Raw genomic sequence first — 16,502 nt, 5'->3', positions numbered from 1 at the left:
TTGCCTTCAAAGGGTTTCCGCTGTTTATTTCTATGTGGAGTGTTTACGCTTGGACTCTGTATTTGCATAACCAGAAGGGCCTTTTTGGCCTGACGCATTTCACCTGGGCCTGGGCTCAGGCTGGGGGAGCTTCTTGTTGCTCATGTCATACATATATATATAAAAATAAATAAATACATGTATATATAAATATATAAAAATATATTTATATAAACATGTATATTATATATATTTATATAAACATATATAATATATAAATATTTATATATACATATATAAATATATATAATATATGTAATATATATTACATATATTTTATATATATATATATTTATTTTTAGATGGAATCTCACTCTGTTGCCCAGGCTGGAGTGCATTGGCGACATCTTGGCTCACTGCAGCCTCCGCCTCCCGAGTTCAAGCAATTCTCCTGCCACAGCCTCTCAAGTAGCTGGGATTACTGGCACCTGCCACCACGCCTAGCCTAATTTTTGTATTTTTAGTAGAGATGGGGTTTCACCACATTGGCCAGGCTGGTCTCAAACTGACCTCAGATGATCTGCCCGCCTCAGCCTCTCAAAGTGCTGGCATTATAGGCATGAGCCACTGCGCCCGGCCTCATGTCATATATGTTTAAAACACAAATTGCACAATTGAAAACTCAGAAGCTCCCATGCAGCCTGAGAATGGTGGGATCAGGTACTGCATAGGGAGGGCCAGGCTTATTCATCCATGAGCCGGGGGCTGTACTGACCCCAATGTAGAGATGAGGAAACTGAGGCTTAGAGAGGACTAGTTCTTGAGCCAAGGTGAGTGTTCAGGCAGAAGTCAGATGGTGGGGGACCGGAGGCCACTTTCAATGTGGGACTTTTATAACGGGAGAGCAGTGAGGAGCCCTGGGAAGATCTGAAACTGAAGAGCGATGGGTCTGCTTTGTGGATCTTTTACTTAAGAGGTTAAAAGCCCTTAGGGGAGCTGAAATGGGAAGATTGCTTGAGCCCAGGAGTTCCAGACCAGCCTGGGCAATATAACGAGACCCTGCCTCTACAAAAAAATATAAAAATATTAGCCAAGCGTGGTGGCATGTACCTATAGTCCAAGCTACTCGGGAGGCTGAGCCCAGGAGGTCAAGGATGCAGTGAGCTATGATCACACCACTGTGAGGATGCAGTGGCACTCCAGTGTGGATGACAGAGCAAGACCCTGTCTCAAAAAAAAAGTCTTAGAGAAAAAAAAATCTCTTAGGAGAAAGAAGGAGATCCCTGCACCCTAGGTTTGGGCCTGGGATGTATATGAAGCCACCTTAATAAGCAAAGAATTCTGCCCAGCAGGCTGTGACCTGGCTGCCCTCCACCAAACTCCAGACCAGTGCCAGCCTGCCCTAGCCTGGTACCTGCCCCAGGCACCTGCCAGCAGCTGGCCTCCGGACGCTCTGGTGCGGTGATTCCCGACACAGTTGCTAGCACGGTATCCAGTCACTGTGCCGTGAGGATGCAGCATTCGAACATGTACAGGTCTTAACCTGAAGAAATGAATCTGGAGAGGTCTTTGTGTGTGAAGGGCATGTTTCCCAGCCTTCCTGAAAGGCCAAAGGCTCATTGCACTCTCAATCTTTCCCCTGTGTACAAGTGTCTTTCCTCCCCGTCTTTTCTTCCCCTTCCCTGCACGCTTTTGTCCACCTCTTGCCATTCTTTGTTCCTGGACATCTTGCTTCTTGAGATTCCCTTATGAAACAGGCACACATGTTTAGTCTTCGCCCCATGGTGGTTTTATTCTAAGTCGCTGTGGTTTGCCCAAAGGGTTCCAACAAAATGCAGGAGCTAAGTGATCAGCCACTACCCCCGACCTCACACAGAGGGGTCTGCCCCTTCCCATGGAGCCCTTGCCACAGCCTTTAGCGGAGCAGAGATACAGCCTGTGTCCTTTCTCTTGACATTTCATAAATGCTTTTTGTTTTTATAATTTTTCTTTTGAGATGGCATTTTGCTCTTGTCACCCAGGCTGGAGTGCAGTGGCACAATCTCGGCTCATGGCAACCTCTGCCTCCTGGTTCAAGTGATTCTCCTGCCTCAGCCTCCCAAGTAGTGGGATTACAGGTGTATGCCAATGCACCCAGCTAATTTTGTATTTTTAGTAGAGATGCCATGTTGGCCAGACTGGTCGTGAACCCCTGACCTCAGGTGATCTGCCTACCTGCGCCTCCCAAAGTGCTGGGATTACAGGCAAAAACCACCGTGCCCAGCCTGTTTTTATTATTGTAATGGCCAAATATTATTTTGTAAGTGGATGTAGTACAACATATGTAAGTCTGTGACACCCATTTTGTGTGTGTGTACACCTGTGTATGGTGTGTGTGTGCTGCATGCCTGGGTGTGGGAGTGGATGTGTGTGTGCCTGTGTGTATATATGTGTATGTGTGTGCACTCCTGTGTATGAGTGTGGATGTGTGTGCACGTATGTGTACATGCGTGTATGCATACTTGGATGTGCATGTGTGTCCATACCTGTGTGTGCACTGCATGCATCTGTGTGTATGCACACATGTGTCTATGTGTGTGCATGCATGTGTATATGTGTGTATGCATGCCTGAATGTGCATATGTGTGTACATACCTGTGTTTCTATGCACCTGTGTGTGTATACGTTTGTGTGGACACATTCCTGCGTGTCTGTCTGTGTGTGCATGCCTGTATGTGCATGTGCATGTATGTGTGTGGGTGTGTGCATGCCTGTGTGTGTGTGCACCTGTGTGGGTACATGCCTGTGTGTGTGTGTGCACTTGTGTGGGTGCATGCCTGTGTGTGTGTGCATGCCTGCATATGTGTGTGTGTGGGGTGTGCATATCTGTGTGTGTGTGTGCATGCCTGTGTGTGTGTGTGTTGGTGTGTGCATATCTGTGTTTGTGTGTGTGTGCGTGCCTGCGTGTGTGTATGGGGGTGTGTGTGTGCATATCTGTGTTTGTGTGCATGCCTGCCTGTGTGGAGGGGTGTGTGTATATCTGTGTTTGTGTGTGTGCATGCCTGCGTGTGTGTGTGGGGGTGTGTGTGCATATCTGTGTTTGTGTGTGTGCATGCCTGCGTGTGTGTGTGTATGTGCATATCTGTGTGTGCATGCATGCCTGTGTGTGTTCCTCCACCTGGTGAGTTCCCTGGCGTGGAGTGAATCCTGTGATCTGCTGGCTACTTCACTTCCCTTGTCTTCAATTTTCTCATCTGAAAAATGTGTACGATAATATCTCACTCATGGAATTGTGAAAATTCAGTAAGATACCATGTATAGGTGCCTGGTGTATATGAAGTGTTACATAGATACTATTTACTTACTTTTCCAACTTTTGCTGAAAAAATGGAAACAGCCTGGTATTTACCGGCAATGAACATCTTTGAGTATGTATGTTGTCATTTAAAAAAAAATTATGTTACTTCTTTGGGAAAAATCCCCAAACATGGATGTGGCTGAGGAATAAGAAATGCTGGGCACAATTTCGATGGGGCAGAAGTTGAAGATCTGAACCTGGATTTAATCTCTAGCTTGTCAACTGATCAATAAGCCTGGGCTATTTGGAGCTCTGGGTTAAGGGGGATTCTGAGGTTAAGCCTGGACTCGGTGGGGAAAGTGCCATGATTAATTTGTGATGTCTGCTGTGGACACTGGAGAGAGGAGAATGTTTCCCGCATGCTTTCCATGCCTGGTCTAGATGAAGCTGTAGTTAGAAATTAGGCAAGGTGCATATGGGGCTTCTGTAAATCTCTGTGGTCAGGAAAGCTGAGCCTTAGACCCCAGGCAGTTGCCCAAATGCTGAAGAGGTCGGGGGCTCTGTCGGGGTCACGGATCCAGGCATAATAACAGCTGCCCCTATTTGGTTTTGGCAAAAACACTCACAGCGTGCTTCTAGGACGCCACAGCGTGCTTCTAGGATGCCACAGCGTGCTTCTGGGACACATGCCTTCCATCTTCATTAGATGGTTACCCTGTGTCCACCTGAAATACAGCCGTGTGCCTCTGTCTTGGCTTTTGTTCTCTCACAGTACAGCAGGGTCGCGTCACTCCTGAACTGTGAGGGTTTGACCTGGGTGCCTTTGTTCCTGAATCTGTCAAACCCTAGCCAGTGCCATTTTGATCTGTTAGTTTTTCCCTTTATCTATGATGACTCATGCCTATTATAAGAACCTGTTCCGGCCAGGTGCGGTGGCTCACACCTGTAATCTCAGCACTTTGGGAGACCTAGGCAGGCAGATCCCTTAAGGTCAGGAGTTCAAGACCAGCCTGGTCAACATGGTGAAACCCTGTCTCTACTAAAAATACAAAAATTAACCAGGCGTGGTGGTGCACACCTGTAGTCCCAGCTACTTGGGAGGCTGTGGCAGGACAATCGCTTGAACCTAGTTGCAGTGAGCCAAGATGGTACCACTGTACTCCAGACTGGGCAACAGAGCAAGACTCTGTCTCAAAAAACAAACAAACAAACAAACAAACAAAAAAGAACCCATTCCTTTTGAGTGAATGATGCCTTGCTGGTAGATTTTAAAACCTCAGTCTTTTAAGCACTTTGACTAGTTGTGGGAGGGAGGTGTAGGGGCCTCGGTGGGGTTGGCAGCGGGCACCCAGTGAGTGCCCAGTGGGCTTCATGGCTGTGCGTTTTCAATTGGCTACCGTTCCTTGGAGATTGCCTTGTCGCCTAGCAAGATGCAGGGTGCTGGGGACTGTGGCTGCTTTTCTTCAGCAGTCCACGGTCTTTGGTTTATAAGTCATCATCACCCACTTGTGGAAAGGACACATTCATGTGGCCAGCACGTGTCTTGTCTATCCCCAGCGCCATCTCGTGCCTGTGGGAGGGGAGATTCTAGCCCCCACACCTTGTTGCGAGGGTTTGGGATGGACCTGAAGCCAGCCTGCAGCCTTCGTTGTGAGAGCCGTGCTCTGATCCCAAAGCTGACTTTTGCATGCCAGGTTCCCCCATTGCCTTAGGATCTGGTGTCCCTGGTGGAACTTCGTCCCATGTCCATGTGCTCTGGAGGTTTATGCATAGGATCCCTGGATGACCGGTGGGGAAAGGTTGGGGGACCGGTTGTCTAGCCGCCTTCTTTCACAGAGGTGGAAACCAGGGCCCAGAGCCATTGAATACTGCCTTCTGGGCATTTTAGAGCCCGCTGCTTCTATTTTTCTATTCTCAGTCTGTCAGAGAGACCAGTAAGTACGAGAATTTGGCTTCAAGTGTTTACTAACATGTGTTCGTGGGAAGAACAAATTGTGTTGCTTTCATTGTCTTTCAATACAGTGAAGATCAGCTCCTCTCCTGGGCCCCACTTCATAGAAATACGCATTCCTGACTTCACAAATGGAACTGCCCAAGAACCCCCACTCATGTTTTCTCCCCGGAGCTTCCCCTGCACCCACATTCTCTGCATTGGTTTGGAATATCCTCATGGCCCAAACACTCTTGAGTAGCAGACCCTACACTTGTACCCTGACAGGCCTCCCGGTTCCCCCGAAGCTAACCCTGGGCTTGGCTTTGGAGTTTGCAGCCGATTTGTCACCTTCTCTCTGCCAGTTTCACTGACTTGGTTATTCCAAGGAATTCCTGGGACTTCCCTTCGTTACAAAGTAAACGTTAGGAATGAGAAGAGGAATCAGCTACTGCCTGTGTCTTCACTCTGAGTGACTGAGGGAACTTCATTATATCTCAAATTCCCCTAACGATCCTGAGAATGAAGGTGAGCCCATAGTCCTGTAGAACATTCTCTCTGACTGTAGAGCACTCCACTTTGTACCAGGCATTCTCATCAAGTGTGCAAGCCCCTTTTATGCTCATATGACCCTCACAGCAACCCTAGGATGTGAAGCTGCTGTTGTCCCCATTTGCAGATGAGGAGACTCAGGCTTAGGGAGGTTGAGTCCCCAGTGAGGCTCAGGCCACTGGAGATGCCTGTGGACAACGGTGCCTGTTTGTATTTGGCCCGAACCTACTCCCAGCATGCTGGGGTTTAAGCCCGGGCAGTTGGGAGCCATTTAAAAATGAAAAGGGGTGGGGTGTGATCCCACGCCTGTGATCCCAGCACTTTGGGAGGCCGAGGTGGGTGAATCACTTGAGGCCAGGAGTTCGAGACCAGTCTGGCCAACATGGTGAAACCCTCTCTCTACTAAAAATACAAAAATGAGCTGGCCGTGGTAGCTCATGCCTGTAATCCCAGCTACTTCAGAGGCTGAGGCAGAAGAATTGCTTGAACCCAGAAGTAGAGGTTGTGGTGCGCTGAGATTGCACCACTGCACTCCAGTCTGGGCGACAGAGCGAGACATTGCCTCAAAAAATAAAAATAAATAAAAATAAAAATGAAAAGGATGGGCTGGGCATGGTGGCTCACGCCTGTAATCCCAGCACTTTGGGAGGCTGAGGTGAGTGGATCACCTGAGGTCAGGAGTTCGAGGCCAGCCTGGCCAACATGGTGAAACCCCCGTCTCTATTAAAAATACAAAAAATTAGCAGGGTGTGGTGGGGTGTGCCTGTAATTCCAGCTACTCGGGAGGCTGAGGCAGGAGAATCGCTTGAACCCAGGAGGTAGAGGTTGCAGTGAGCTGAGATTGTGCCACTGCACTTCAGCCTAGGTGACAAGAGCAAAAACTTCGTCTCTAAATAAATAAATAAGAAAAGGATGATTTAAAACCAAGATAGGAGAACATGCACTTTAAAATCCAGCCTTGCAAATAGACGGCTAGACTCTGTACGGAGTCCCCGTACCTAACCCGTGCCCTCTGCTGTATTACCCTCCTCAGAAAGGTGGAGACAAGTTTTGCTGCATGTTTGTTTTGCATCTTTGAGGCATGAATGTATAAGCACTTGAGAAAGGTCACAGGGACAAAACTTGTCTTCATTCATGACCAGCCTGGCCAACATGGTGAAACCCCGTCTTTACCAAAAATACAAAAATTAGCCAGGCGTGGTGGTGGTTGCCTGTAATCCCAGCTACTCAGGAGGTGGAGGCAGGAGAATCACTTGAACCGGGGAGGTAGAGGTTGCAGTGAACCGAGATGGCACCATTGCACTCCAGCCTGGGCGACAGAGTGAGAGTCCGTCTCAAAAAACAAAAACAAAAAAAACTTGTCTTCCACTTGCTGGTTGCATAATTCCAAACCATTCAAGCAGCTTCAGCCATTTGGAGTCAGACTTAGGTGGATGAGGCCTTTGGGAAAAAATCCTGCTTTGGCAAGAAAAGAGAAGTTCCCTGTCTGGCAGCGATGAGAGAGCAGCACCGAGCTCCTCGACAAAACAAAGAGCTTTCTTCAGCCACAGGTGCCAGTGCCCCCAGACTGACACATGTTGCCGTGCAGTCTCTGGCAGGTTGTGGCAGCCACCTCGAGGGCTTGGCAGTCTAGAGCAGCCTCTGGAGGCGGGATGTGGGGAGAAAGTGGGGCCGGCACCAGGAACGTATCCCAGGGCCCTGCCGGGAAGTTGCTGTGTCCCCTGGGATGAATTGTGTCCCCTCTCTGGGTTGCTGCTGGTCCTCTACGTAATGAAGAGGCAATGGCAGGTCTGAAGGGTGAGGTGCAGTGCTGCGATCATGGCTCACGGTAGCCTCGACCTCCCAGGCTCAAGTGATCTTCCTGCCTCAGCCTCCCAAGTAGCTGGGACCACAGGTGCACACCACCACTCTTGGCTATATATTATTATTAATATTATTATTATTATTTGTAGAGACAGGGTCCCACTATGTTCCCCAGGCTGGTTTTGAACTCCGGGGCTCAAGCAATCCTCCCTCCTCGCCTTCCCAGAGTGCTTGGGATTACCAGCATGAGCCACCACGCCCCACCACCTCCCTTCACTATTTTGTTTAACTGAAACAAATTACACAGAGTAAAACGCACAGATCTTAGGAATACTACTTGATGAATTTGTGTGTGTGTGTGTGTCTGTGTGTGTCTTTTTTTTTTGAGACAGAGTTTCGCCCTTGTCACCCAGGCTGGAGTGCAATGGCGTGATCTCAGCTCACTGCAACTTCCACCACCCTGGTTCAAGCGATTCTCCTGCCTCTCATGCCCAGCTAATTTTTTGTATTTTCAGTGGAGATGGGGTTTCACCATGTTGGCCAGGCTGGTCTTGAACTCCTGACCTCAGGTGATCCACTTACCTCGGCCTCCCAAGGTGCTGGGATTCCAGGCGTGCGCCACTGCATCTGGCCCAAGTTTTTGTGTATTTTGAATGTTTGTGGTGCCTACCTTTGAAGCCACCACCCAGATCTGGACATGGCGCAGATGTCCACCCCCCTCAGATGGGCTCTAAGCTCTGTAATTCATGATTCTCTTTGCCTGATCACATTATTCTTTCAGACTCTTTAATGTTCTGTCTAGACCTGCACTGTTGCCGGCCACTTCAAGTGCACCGGGCCATATCACTGTGTGCGTAGACCTGGAGGGAACACAGCGTTTCTAAGGCTGGGTTCAAAAGAAATGAATGTAAAGGACCTCGTCAGTAACTCTTAGCATTGATGACATTGTGGAAATGACAATATTTTGCATATATTGGATTAGATAAAATACTATTACAATTAATGGCACTGGTTTCTTTTTTACATTTTTCACTGTGGCTAGTAGAAAATTGAAAATTCCAGGCCAGGCACAGTGGCTCTCGCCTGTAATTCTAGCACTTTGGGAGGCCAAGGCAAGTGGATCACTAGAGCTCGGGAGTTTGAAACCAGCCTGGGTAACATGGTAAAACCCTGTTATCTACAAAGAAAGAAAAAATAACCGGGCATGGTGGTGTGTACCTGTAGTCCCAGCTGCTTCCGGGGCTGAGGCGGTAGGATTGCTTGAGCACGGGAGATGGAGGTTGCAGTGAGCTGAGATTGCACTAATGCACTCCAGCCTGGCAGCATGGGTGACAGAGTGAGACCTGTCTCAAAACAACAACAAAAAAAAAGGGAAGAAAGAAAATTCAAAATTCTGGCCTTTGGGAGGCCAAGACGGGTGGATCGCCTGAGCCCAGGAGTTGGAGACCAGCCTGGGCAACATGACAAAACCCACATCTCTACAGAAAAATACAAAAATCAGCTGGACATGGTGGCTTGTGCCTGTAGTTCTAGCTACTAGGAAGGCGGAGGTGGGAGGATCGCTTGAACCTAGGAGGTTGAGGCTGCAGTGAGCTGAGATCGCACCACTGCACGCCAGCCTGGGTGACAGAGTGAGACTGAGTTTCAAAAAAAGAAAATTTAAAATTCTGTTTGTATCCGCATTGCTCTATGCCCTGGAAGTCTCCTGCTGATGAAGGACTTACCTCCTGAATCTTGCCACCTGCCCCTGGCCCCGTGGGTGTTGGTGGCATGTGGGTGCTGGCGAGTGCTGTGTTGTGAGGAGGTGTGTGTGGCATAGGGGTGGCCACACTCTGCATACATATGTTCCCTGTGGTTTCCAGCCTCAGGTGCGAGGCAGACTTCAGCTGCTCCACGCAGGCTCCCTCCAGTCTCAGGCATTGCTCCCAAGTCAGACTCCATCTGCCCAGTGCCATTTTCGCTCGGCTTCTGCCTCATTTTGAAGACTTCCAATGAAACCTACTCCCCAGTGGTGCCTGCGACTCCCTTATCTTGTGGGAGCTGCTGGAAGGCGTGGAGGTGGAGGGGTGCTGAGGTTGTTTTGAATTGGTTTGTGGGCTGAGGCTCAGGTCAGACATTTTGGGGACATTCTGTGGAGTCCACGCACTGAATGGGAGGTGCTGGCTCACCTCTGTAAGCCTCTGGGGGCTTGGGGCACCCCGTGTAGGATGGAGGCCTGCTAGTACCCCCTCCATGCAGCCTGACCACCTGGGCCCCTGCAGAGTTGGTGCTGGCCCTGTAGAAGGTGGGAGCGGCTTGGTGTCCACTCTGGAGCAGGCTGGGGTCCAGCTCTGGCTCCAAGGGAACTGACCACTGTTGGTCACAGGCCTGTCTCACCCATGTGTCCACGGGATGTCTAGGCAGCGGGCCTGTGCATGACCAGTCTGCCAGTGAGGTGACAGCAGGGAGCCAGTCCCAGGGGGATAATTGGATTGAGATGCAGACACTTTATTTGGAAGGTGCTAGGAGTCACTACCAGGCTCAAAGAATGAGGAAGGGGTGGACACGACACAGGAGCAGCACGAGGAGGAGACACGAAGAGGGTTGGGAAGCCGATGGGCACAGGGGAGAGGCGAGCGGACCCAGGTGCAAGGGTGGAGAGCAGTGGGCTGGGGGATGACCACCACTTAACCAGCCTCATGGTGTCACTCACCGAGCCTTAGTTTCCCCTTCTGAATTGAGGGGCAAGAGATGACCTCTAAGGACCACCAGCCCTGCTGTCTATGAGGCCATGGCAATGGTAAGGCCCAGAGGAAGCCCAGCCCTCCAGTGTCCTCCATCCATCCCTTCTCTCTGCTCAGCTTCGCACCAGCGTGGGCTGCAGTGAGTCCCAGGCTGTACACCTTGGCAGCCATGCGGCGGGGGCTCTTGTGTGAGGAGAGGAGCAGTGCCAAATGCGCCAGCTGTCAGCCAGACTGAAGGTGAAGGGAGCCAATAGGCTCATGTCTGAATACAAGGTCTTCAGCCCACCCCTGGAGGCAGTATGTCAGGATTCTTCCGAACAGACAATCTGGGGTCTGTTCTAAAGGGGCCTACAGCATGGCCACGGTCACTGTAGCTTCAGAAGTGTTTAAAGTTTTGTCTTTCTTGGTCATTGAAAGAGGCATAAAAAAAAGAAAAGAAAAGAAAAGCAGTAAGGAATGAGGGAGGACTCAATTTTGCACAATCTAACTCTCTGTGTTCCCCTGAGGATAAATTGGAAATGAAATATGAATACAGGACTTTTAGGTGTGAGTCAGTTCAGTGTGTTAAGACACTTGCTTTCTAACCCTTCTTTGCTTTTTGGCAGTAATCGGATTGCTGGACAACTTGGTTTTTAAGGCCTCTCTAAGTACTGATAATAAAAACAGCCCTTCTACAGGGAAAATAACCTTCCATTCTCTTTTGTACCGAGCAGAGAGGAAAGAACATTGGCTGAGCCAGGAGGGTTAGCAAGTTGCAGGATGACCCTGTTTATCTTGTGAGATTCAGTTGGCTTTAAACGTTTTCAGAGATCATATGGTTGCTTTTGTATATATTTTGTTTCTATAACTTGGAATCATTTTTCTGCTAATCTTTTGATTTTAAACATGTCTCTGGTACGTAGTACAAGGTTTGAGGGTTTTTTTTTGTAGTTTGAAACATAGCATTTTTAAAGGTAATTTTGTTCATTTACATTTATTGTTATGTTTTACTAGATCTGCTGTCTGTTTTGCTGCTTTTTGTTTCATTATAATTTGATTATCTAAGTACTTGTGGTTTTAGGTTGGCCTGTGCCTAGCACCATGTATCTTTCATTTTAGATTTCTTAGACCTTATCAAACTTATTTTTCTTTTTTTGAGATGGAGTCTTGCTCTGTTGCCAGGCTGGAATGCAGTGGCGCCATCTCGGCTCACTGCCATCTCTGCCTCCCAGGTTCAAGCCATTCTCCTGCCTCAGCCTCCCGAGTAGCCGGGATCACAGGCACACACCACCACACCCAGCTAATTTTTGTATTTTTAGCAGAGACAGGGTTTCATCATGTTGGCCAGGCTGGTCTCGATCTCTTGACCTCGTGATCTGCCCACCTCAGCCTCTCAAAGTGCTGGGATTACAAGCGTAAGCCACCATCCCTGGCCCTCAAACTTATTTTTCTTAATCTAAATCTTCTAATAGCTAACCGACTCAAACTTCAAGTGTTCTTATTTCTGTAGATTGCCACATATAGCTATCACAAAGCAGAGGAACTTTGGACTTTCTTCTATAAGCATCTTAAGCTGTTGGCTTCCTCCTTCTGAACACTCTCCGCCCCGCCCTCATGCTGTGGGGCTCAGGGTTGAGAAATACATTAATTCTTGATTCTCCTTTCTGGCTCTTACATCCAACTTGTGTTCTTTCATTGCACTGATCACATACACGTAGTAACATACTATAGTGGGGTGGGAACAGAAAGGATCTAAAGGGTGTTTTTGTCATTCTGGGCAAGTCTCTCCAAGCCCAGCCTATGAGTCTTATCTTCAAAAAGTGAAATAAAATAAAGCTAATATACTGAGGACTGAAAGAGAACATGAGTGAGGCTGTTCCTGGCACACATGAGCTGCTTGATAAAAATTAACCTCCTCTTCTCCATCTTGTTAGTGTTCTCAGTGGCTTTGCACACCAAATGTTTTGTCTTTTTATTGTAAAGCTTGACCTTGAGGATGTTCCTGGGCTCATCATTCTTGGTGGTATGGTGACTTTTTTGCTTTTTATTTATTAATTTTGGTGGACAATTAACAAATAACATAAAATGAACCTTTTTATTTGTATGTTTATTTATTTATTTTGAGATGAATCTCGCCCTGTCGCCCAGGCTGGAGTGCAGTGGTGTGATCTTGGCTCACTGCAACCTCCGCCTCCCAGGTTCAAGCAATTTTCCTGCCTCAGCCTCCCGAGTAGCTAGGATTACAGGCATGTACCACCATGCCCGGCTAATTTTTGTATTTTTAGTAGAGATGGGGTTTCGCCATGTTGGCCAGGCTGGTCTCAAACTCCTGACCTCAGGTGATCTGCCTGCCTGGGCCTCCAAAGTGCTGGGATGATGGGCGTGAGCCACCACACCTGGCCCAAACCATTTTAAAGTATACAATTCAGTGACTTTCAGAACATTCACAGTGTTGTACAAGCCTTACCTCTGTCTGATTCCAAAACTTTTTCATCATCCCAAAGGAGATGGTGGCTCTTTCAAGATGCCAGCTTTGGCGTCAACTGGACCTTCTGGCTGTCTGACTTTGGACAAGCATTGTAATCTCCAGCCTTTGTTTTTCTCACCTTTAAAATGGAAATAATGCTGATCACCTTACGGGCCTTTTTAAAAAGAACTTGATTGAGGTATAATGTGTGTACCACAAAAGCAAGTCATCCTAAGTGTACTTTTTCAGTACTTTTTTGTGAATTTGCAGAGTTGTGCACCCATCACCACAATCCCAATTTTAGAATGTCTCTATCATTTCCTGTTCCTATCTCCAGCTCCTTGTAACCACAAGTCTGCTTTCTGTCTGTATGGGTTTGCCTTTTTTAGACATTTTATACCAATGGCAGCTGACAATATATGGTCTTCATGCCTAGCTTCTTTCACTCAGTGTCCGGTTTTCAAGGTTCATCCATATAGTTGCATGTGGCAGTGCTTCATTCCTTTCTGTGGCTGAGGAATATTCCATTGTGTGACGGACCGTGTTTTGATAATCCACTCCTCTGTTGATGGACATAGGGGTTCCTTCCACCTTCCATGATTCATATTTACTACTGTGTGTCATTCTCAGTACCGTGGCACTGTGCTGGTACACAGAAATGCTTAATAATTGTGGTTGGCCGGGTGTGGTGGCTCACGCCTGTAATCCCAGCACCGTGGGAGGCCAAGCTGGGTGGATCACTTGAGGCCAGGAGTTTGAGACCAGCCTGGCCAACATGGCGAAACCCTGCTTCTACTAAAAATACAAAAATTAGTCGGGCGTGGTGGCAGGCGCCTGTAGTTCCAGCTACTCGGGAGGCTGAGACATGAGAATGGCTTGAAGCCTGGGGGCAGAGGTTGCAGTGAGCCAAGATTGCGCCACTGCCCCCCAGCCTGGGCAATAGGCTTTTCTCTCAAGAAGAAAAAAAAATGATGGTCATTGTTTATGTTATTTCCTTATGGGCTTTTTTTAAAATGCGGATGATTTTCTTACCTTTAGACTTGTTATTTGTGGTTTTGATAGCTTTTTTTTCGTCAAGCTGTCCATCATCATCCTGAAATTTCGTTTGTTAAAGTCTTACGATCCACATATGGCAGTAACTGTGTATCATCATGGCTTAGGGCTGTCTGATAAGCCAGGTCACCTGTTTCCCTCATTCATGCCACAAGTGTTTACTGAGTGCACCATGGGTGCCTGCAGGTTCTGTGGGTGAAACCTGTGTACTCCAAGAGGAGAGAGTGACTGTATCCATTTTGCTCAGCCCTGTAGCCCCACAGCCTGGATGGTATTTGTTGAATGAAGGCAGAGCCTCTACCCTTGTGTAACTCAGTGCGGGTGGAGAGCCCATGGCAGACCCAGGACTGGAGGCTCCTGCATCATTAGGAACATCGGTGGCTGAAGCTTGCTTGTCCCAGCTGGCAAGAGCCAGTTACGCCTGTCTCCTTCCACCTCCATGTATGGTGACGTCACTTTGATAGCTTGACATCAGCCACTGTGGGACTATTTACACCATGGAAATGGGCAAAAGACACCAATCTGAGCTTTTGTCCTTTTATTATTATTGTTATTATTTTTTGGAGCGCCTGGTGTTAAACATTTACCAGAACACCCATCTGCCTTTCCAGCCTCATGACCTATTCTTCTCCTGACAAGATGTTTTTTACAGATGAGGAAGTTGAGGCACAGAGAATTGAAGGGACTTGGCCAAGGTAACACAGCCAAAATTCCAGCCCCGGCTTCCTCGGGCTGTCCCCACGGACATGGGAAGACGCAGCATCAGATCTGCCTCACTCCCTCCTCCCCAGTCAGGTTTTTTCTGCTGCTGAATTTCCATTTCCATCCCTCGCCAGGGTTTTCAGTGCTTTGCTTCCCAGTGTGTTGCCTGAGCCACCCTCACATCCTGTCCCTTCTTTCTTAATAGGAACACTGTGTTTTCCTTTGTTCTTACAGAATTTCGCTAAGGAGTTTGTGATCAGTGATCGGAAGGAGCTGGAGGAAGATTTCATCAAGAACGAGCTGAAGAAGGCGGGGGGAGCCAATTACGACGCCCAGACAGAGTAACCCCAGCCCCCCCCGCACCGCCCCTTGCCAAAGTCATCTGCCTGCTCCCCGGGGGAGAGGACCGCCGGCCTCAGCTACCAGCCCACCAGCCCACCAGGGAGAAAAGAAGCCATGAGAGGCAGCGCCCGCCACCCTGTGTCCGCAGCCCCCACCTTCCTGCTTCCCTTAGAACCCTGCTGTGTCCTATCTCATGACGCTCATGGAACCTCTTTCTTTGATCTTCTTTTTCTTTTCTCCCCCTCTTTTTTGTTCTAAAGAAAAATCATTTTGATGCAAGGTCCTGCCTGCCATCAGACCCGAGGTGCCTCCTGCAGTGACCCCTTTTCCTGGCATTTCTCTTCCATGAGATGAGGTCTGCCTAGTGAGATCTGTACGACCTCACGTTGCTTTCCAGAGCCCGGGCCTGTTTTGCCATCTCAGTTTTCTTGGGCCCTGCTTCCTGTGTACCACTGAGGGGCAGCTGGGCCAGTAGCTGCACCCGGTGCCTGCAGCCTTCATAAGCACACACGTCCATTCCCTCGTCAGGCCCAGACCTCCTGGAATCTGCCCTGGGCTCCCTCATCCCACCTCCATCCAGAGTTGCCTAAGCTGCATGTCCAGCAGAGGCAGGATTGCTCGGTGGTGAGAAGGTTAGGTCTGGCTCAGACTGAATAAGAAGAGATAAAATTTGCCTTAAAACTTGCCTGGCAGTGGCTTTGCTGCACGGTCTGAAACCACCTGTTCCCAACCTCCTGACCGAAATTTCCTTGTGACACAGAGAAGGGCAAAGGTCTGAGCCCAGAGCTGACAGAGGGAGTATTTCAGGGTTCACTTCAGAGGCTCCCAAAGCGACAAGAACGTTAGGGAGAGAGGCCCAGGGTGGGGACTGGGAATTTAAGGAGAGCTGGGAACGGATTCCTTAGGTTCAGGAAGCTTCTGTGCAAGCTGCGAGGATGACTCGGCGAAAGGGTTGCTCCGCCCGCCGTGCTAGCTGTGAGCTGAGCAAAGCCAGGGGCTCACAGCACCCCAGAAGCCTGTGGCTTCAATCCTAGGCCTGCACCACGCATTCAAAAGGATAGTTTTGTTTGGTTTTTGAAGAAAGATGAGATTGGCTTGGTTCTTCATGAGCACATTTGATATAGCTCTTTTTCTGTTTTTCCTTGCTCATTTCATTTTGGGGAAGAAATCTGTACTGTATTGGGATTGTAAAGAACATCTCTGCGCTCAGACAGTTTACAGAAATAAATGTTTTTTTGTTTTTCAAAAAACAGTTTGGTTTCTGATTTGTCCTACAAAGTTCTTTCCTTTGTTGTAAAAACAAAGGCAGTCATCATCACCTTCAGATTTAATGGGTGTTTGCGGAGCTGCTGGGGCCAGGCACGTTCGTGCTCACTAGCTTATTTCATTCTTAGCACCCATAAGAAACAGGGGCTGCTTTTGTCCCCATTTCCTCAAAACTGAGGCTCAGAGGGACTCATTCACCTGAGGTCACCCAGATAGAAAGTGGCGGTGCTGGGATTTTTTTTTTTTTTTTTTTTTTTTTGAGACAGAGTCTCACTCTGTCGCCCAGGCTGGAGTGCAGTGGGGAGATCTCAGCTCACTGCAAGCTCCACCTCCCAGGTTCAAGAGATGATCCTGCTTTAGCTTCCATAGTAGCTGAAATTACAGGTACCTGCCACCATGCCTGGCTAATTATTATATTTTTAGTAGAGA

The 16,502-nt window shown here is 48.4% G+C and overlaps 1 protein-coding gene across 1 annotated transcript in view; it reads left to right on the top strand.

Moving 5' to 3' along the window:
* LOC105496778 (coactosin like F-actin binding protein 1) overlaps window positions 1-16,058 on the top strand; it is a 52,359-nt gene extending 36,301 nt beyond the window's left edge. The window contains exon 4 of the mRNA XM_011767375.3: window positions 14,700-16,058. Coding sequence (XP_011765677.1) covers window positions 14,700-14,810 — 111 coding nt within the window. The 3' untranslated portion in view covers window positions 14,811-16,058. The remainder of the gene's footprint in view (window positions 1-14,699) is intronic.
* The last annotated feature ends 444 nt before the right edge of the window (window positions 16,059-16,502 follow it).

This window comes from Macaca nemestrina, chromosome 18, assembly GCF_043159975.1.
Source record: "Macaca nemestrina isolate mMacNem1 chromosome 18, mMacNem.hap1, whole genome shotgun sequence".
Classification (NCBI taxonomy): domain Eukaryota; kingdom Metazoa; phylum Chordata; class Mammalia; order Primates; family Cercopithecidae; genus Macaca; species Macaca nemestrina.
This window is presented reverse-complemented; position numbering and strand designations above follow the sequence as displayed.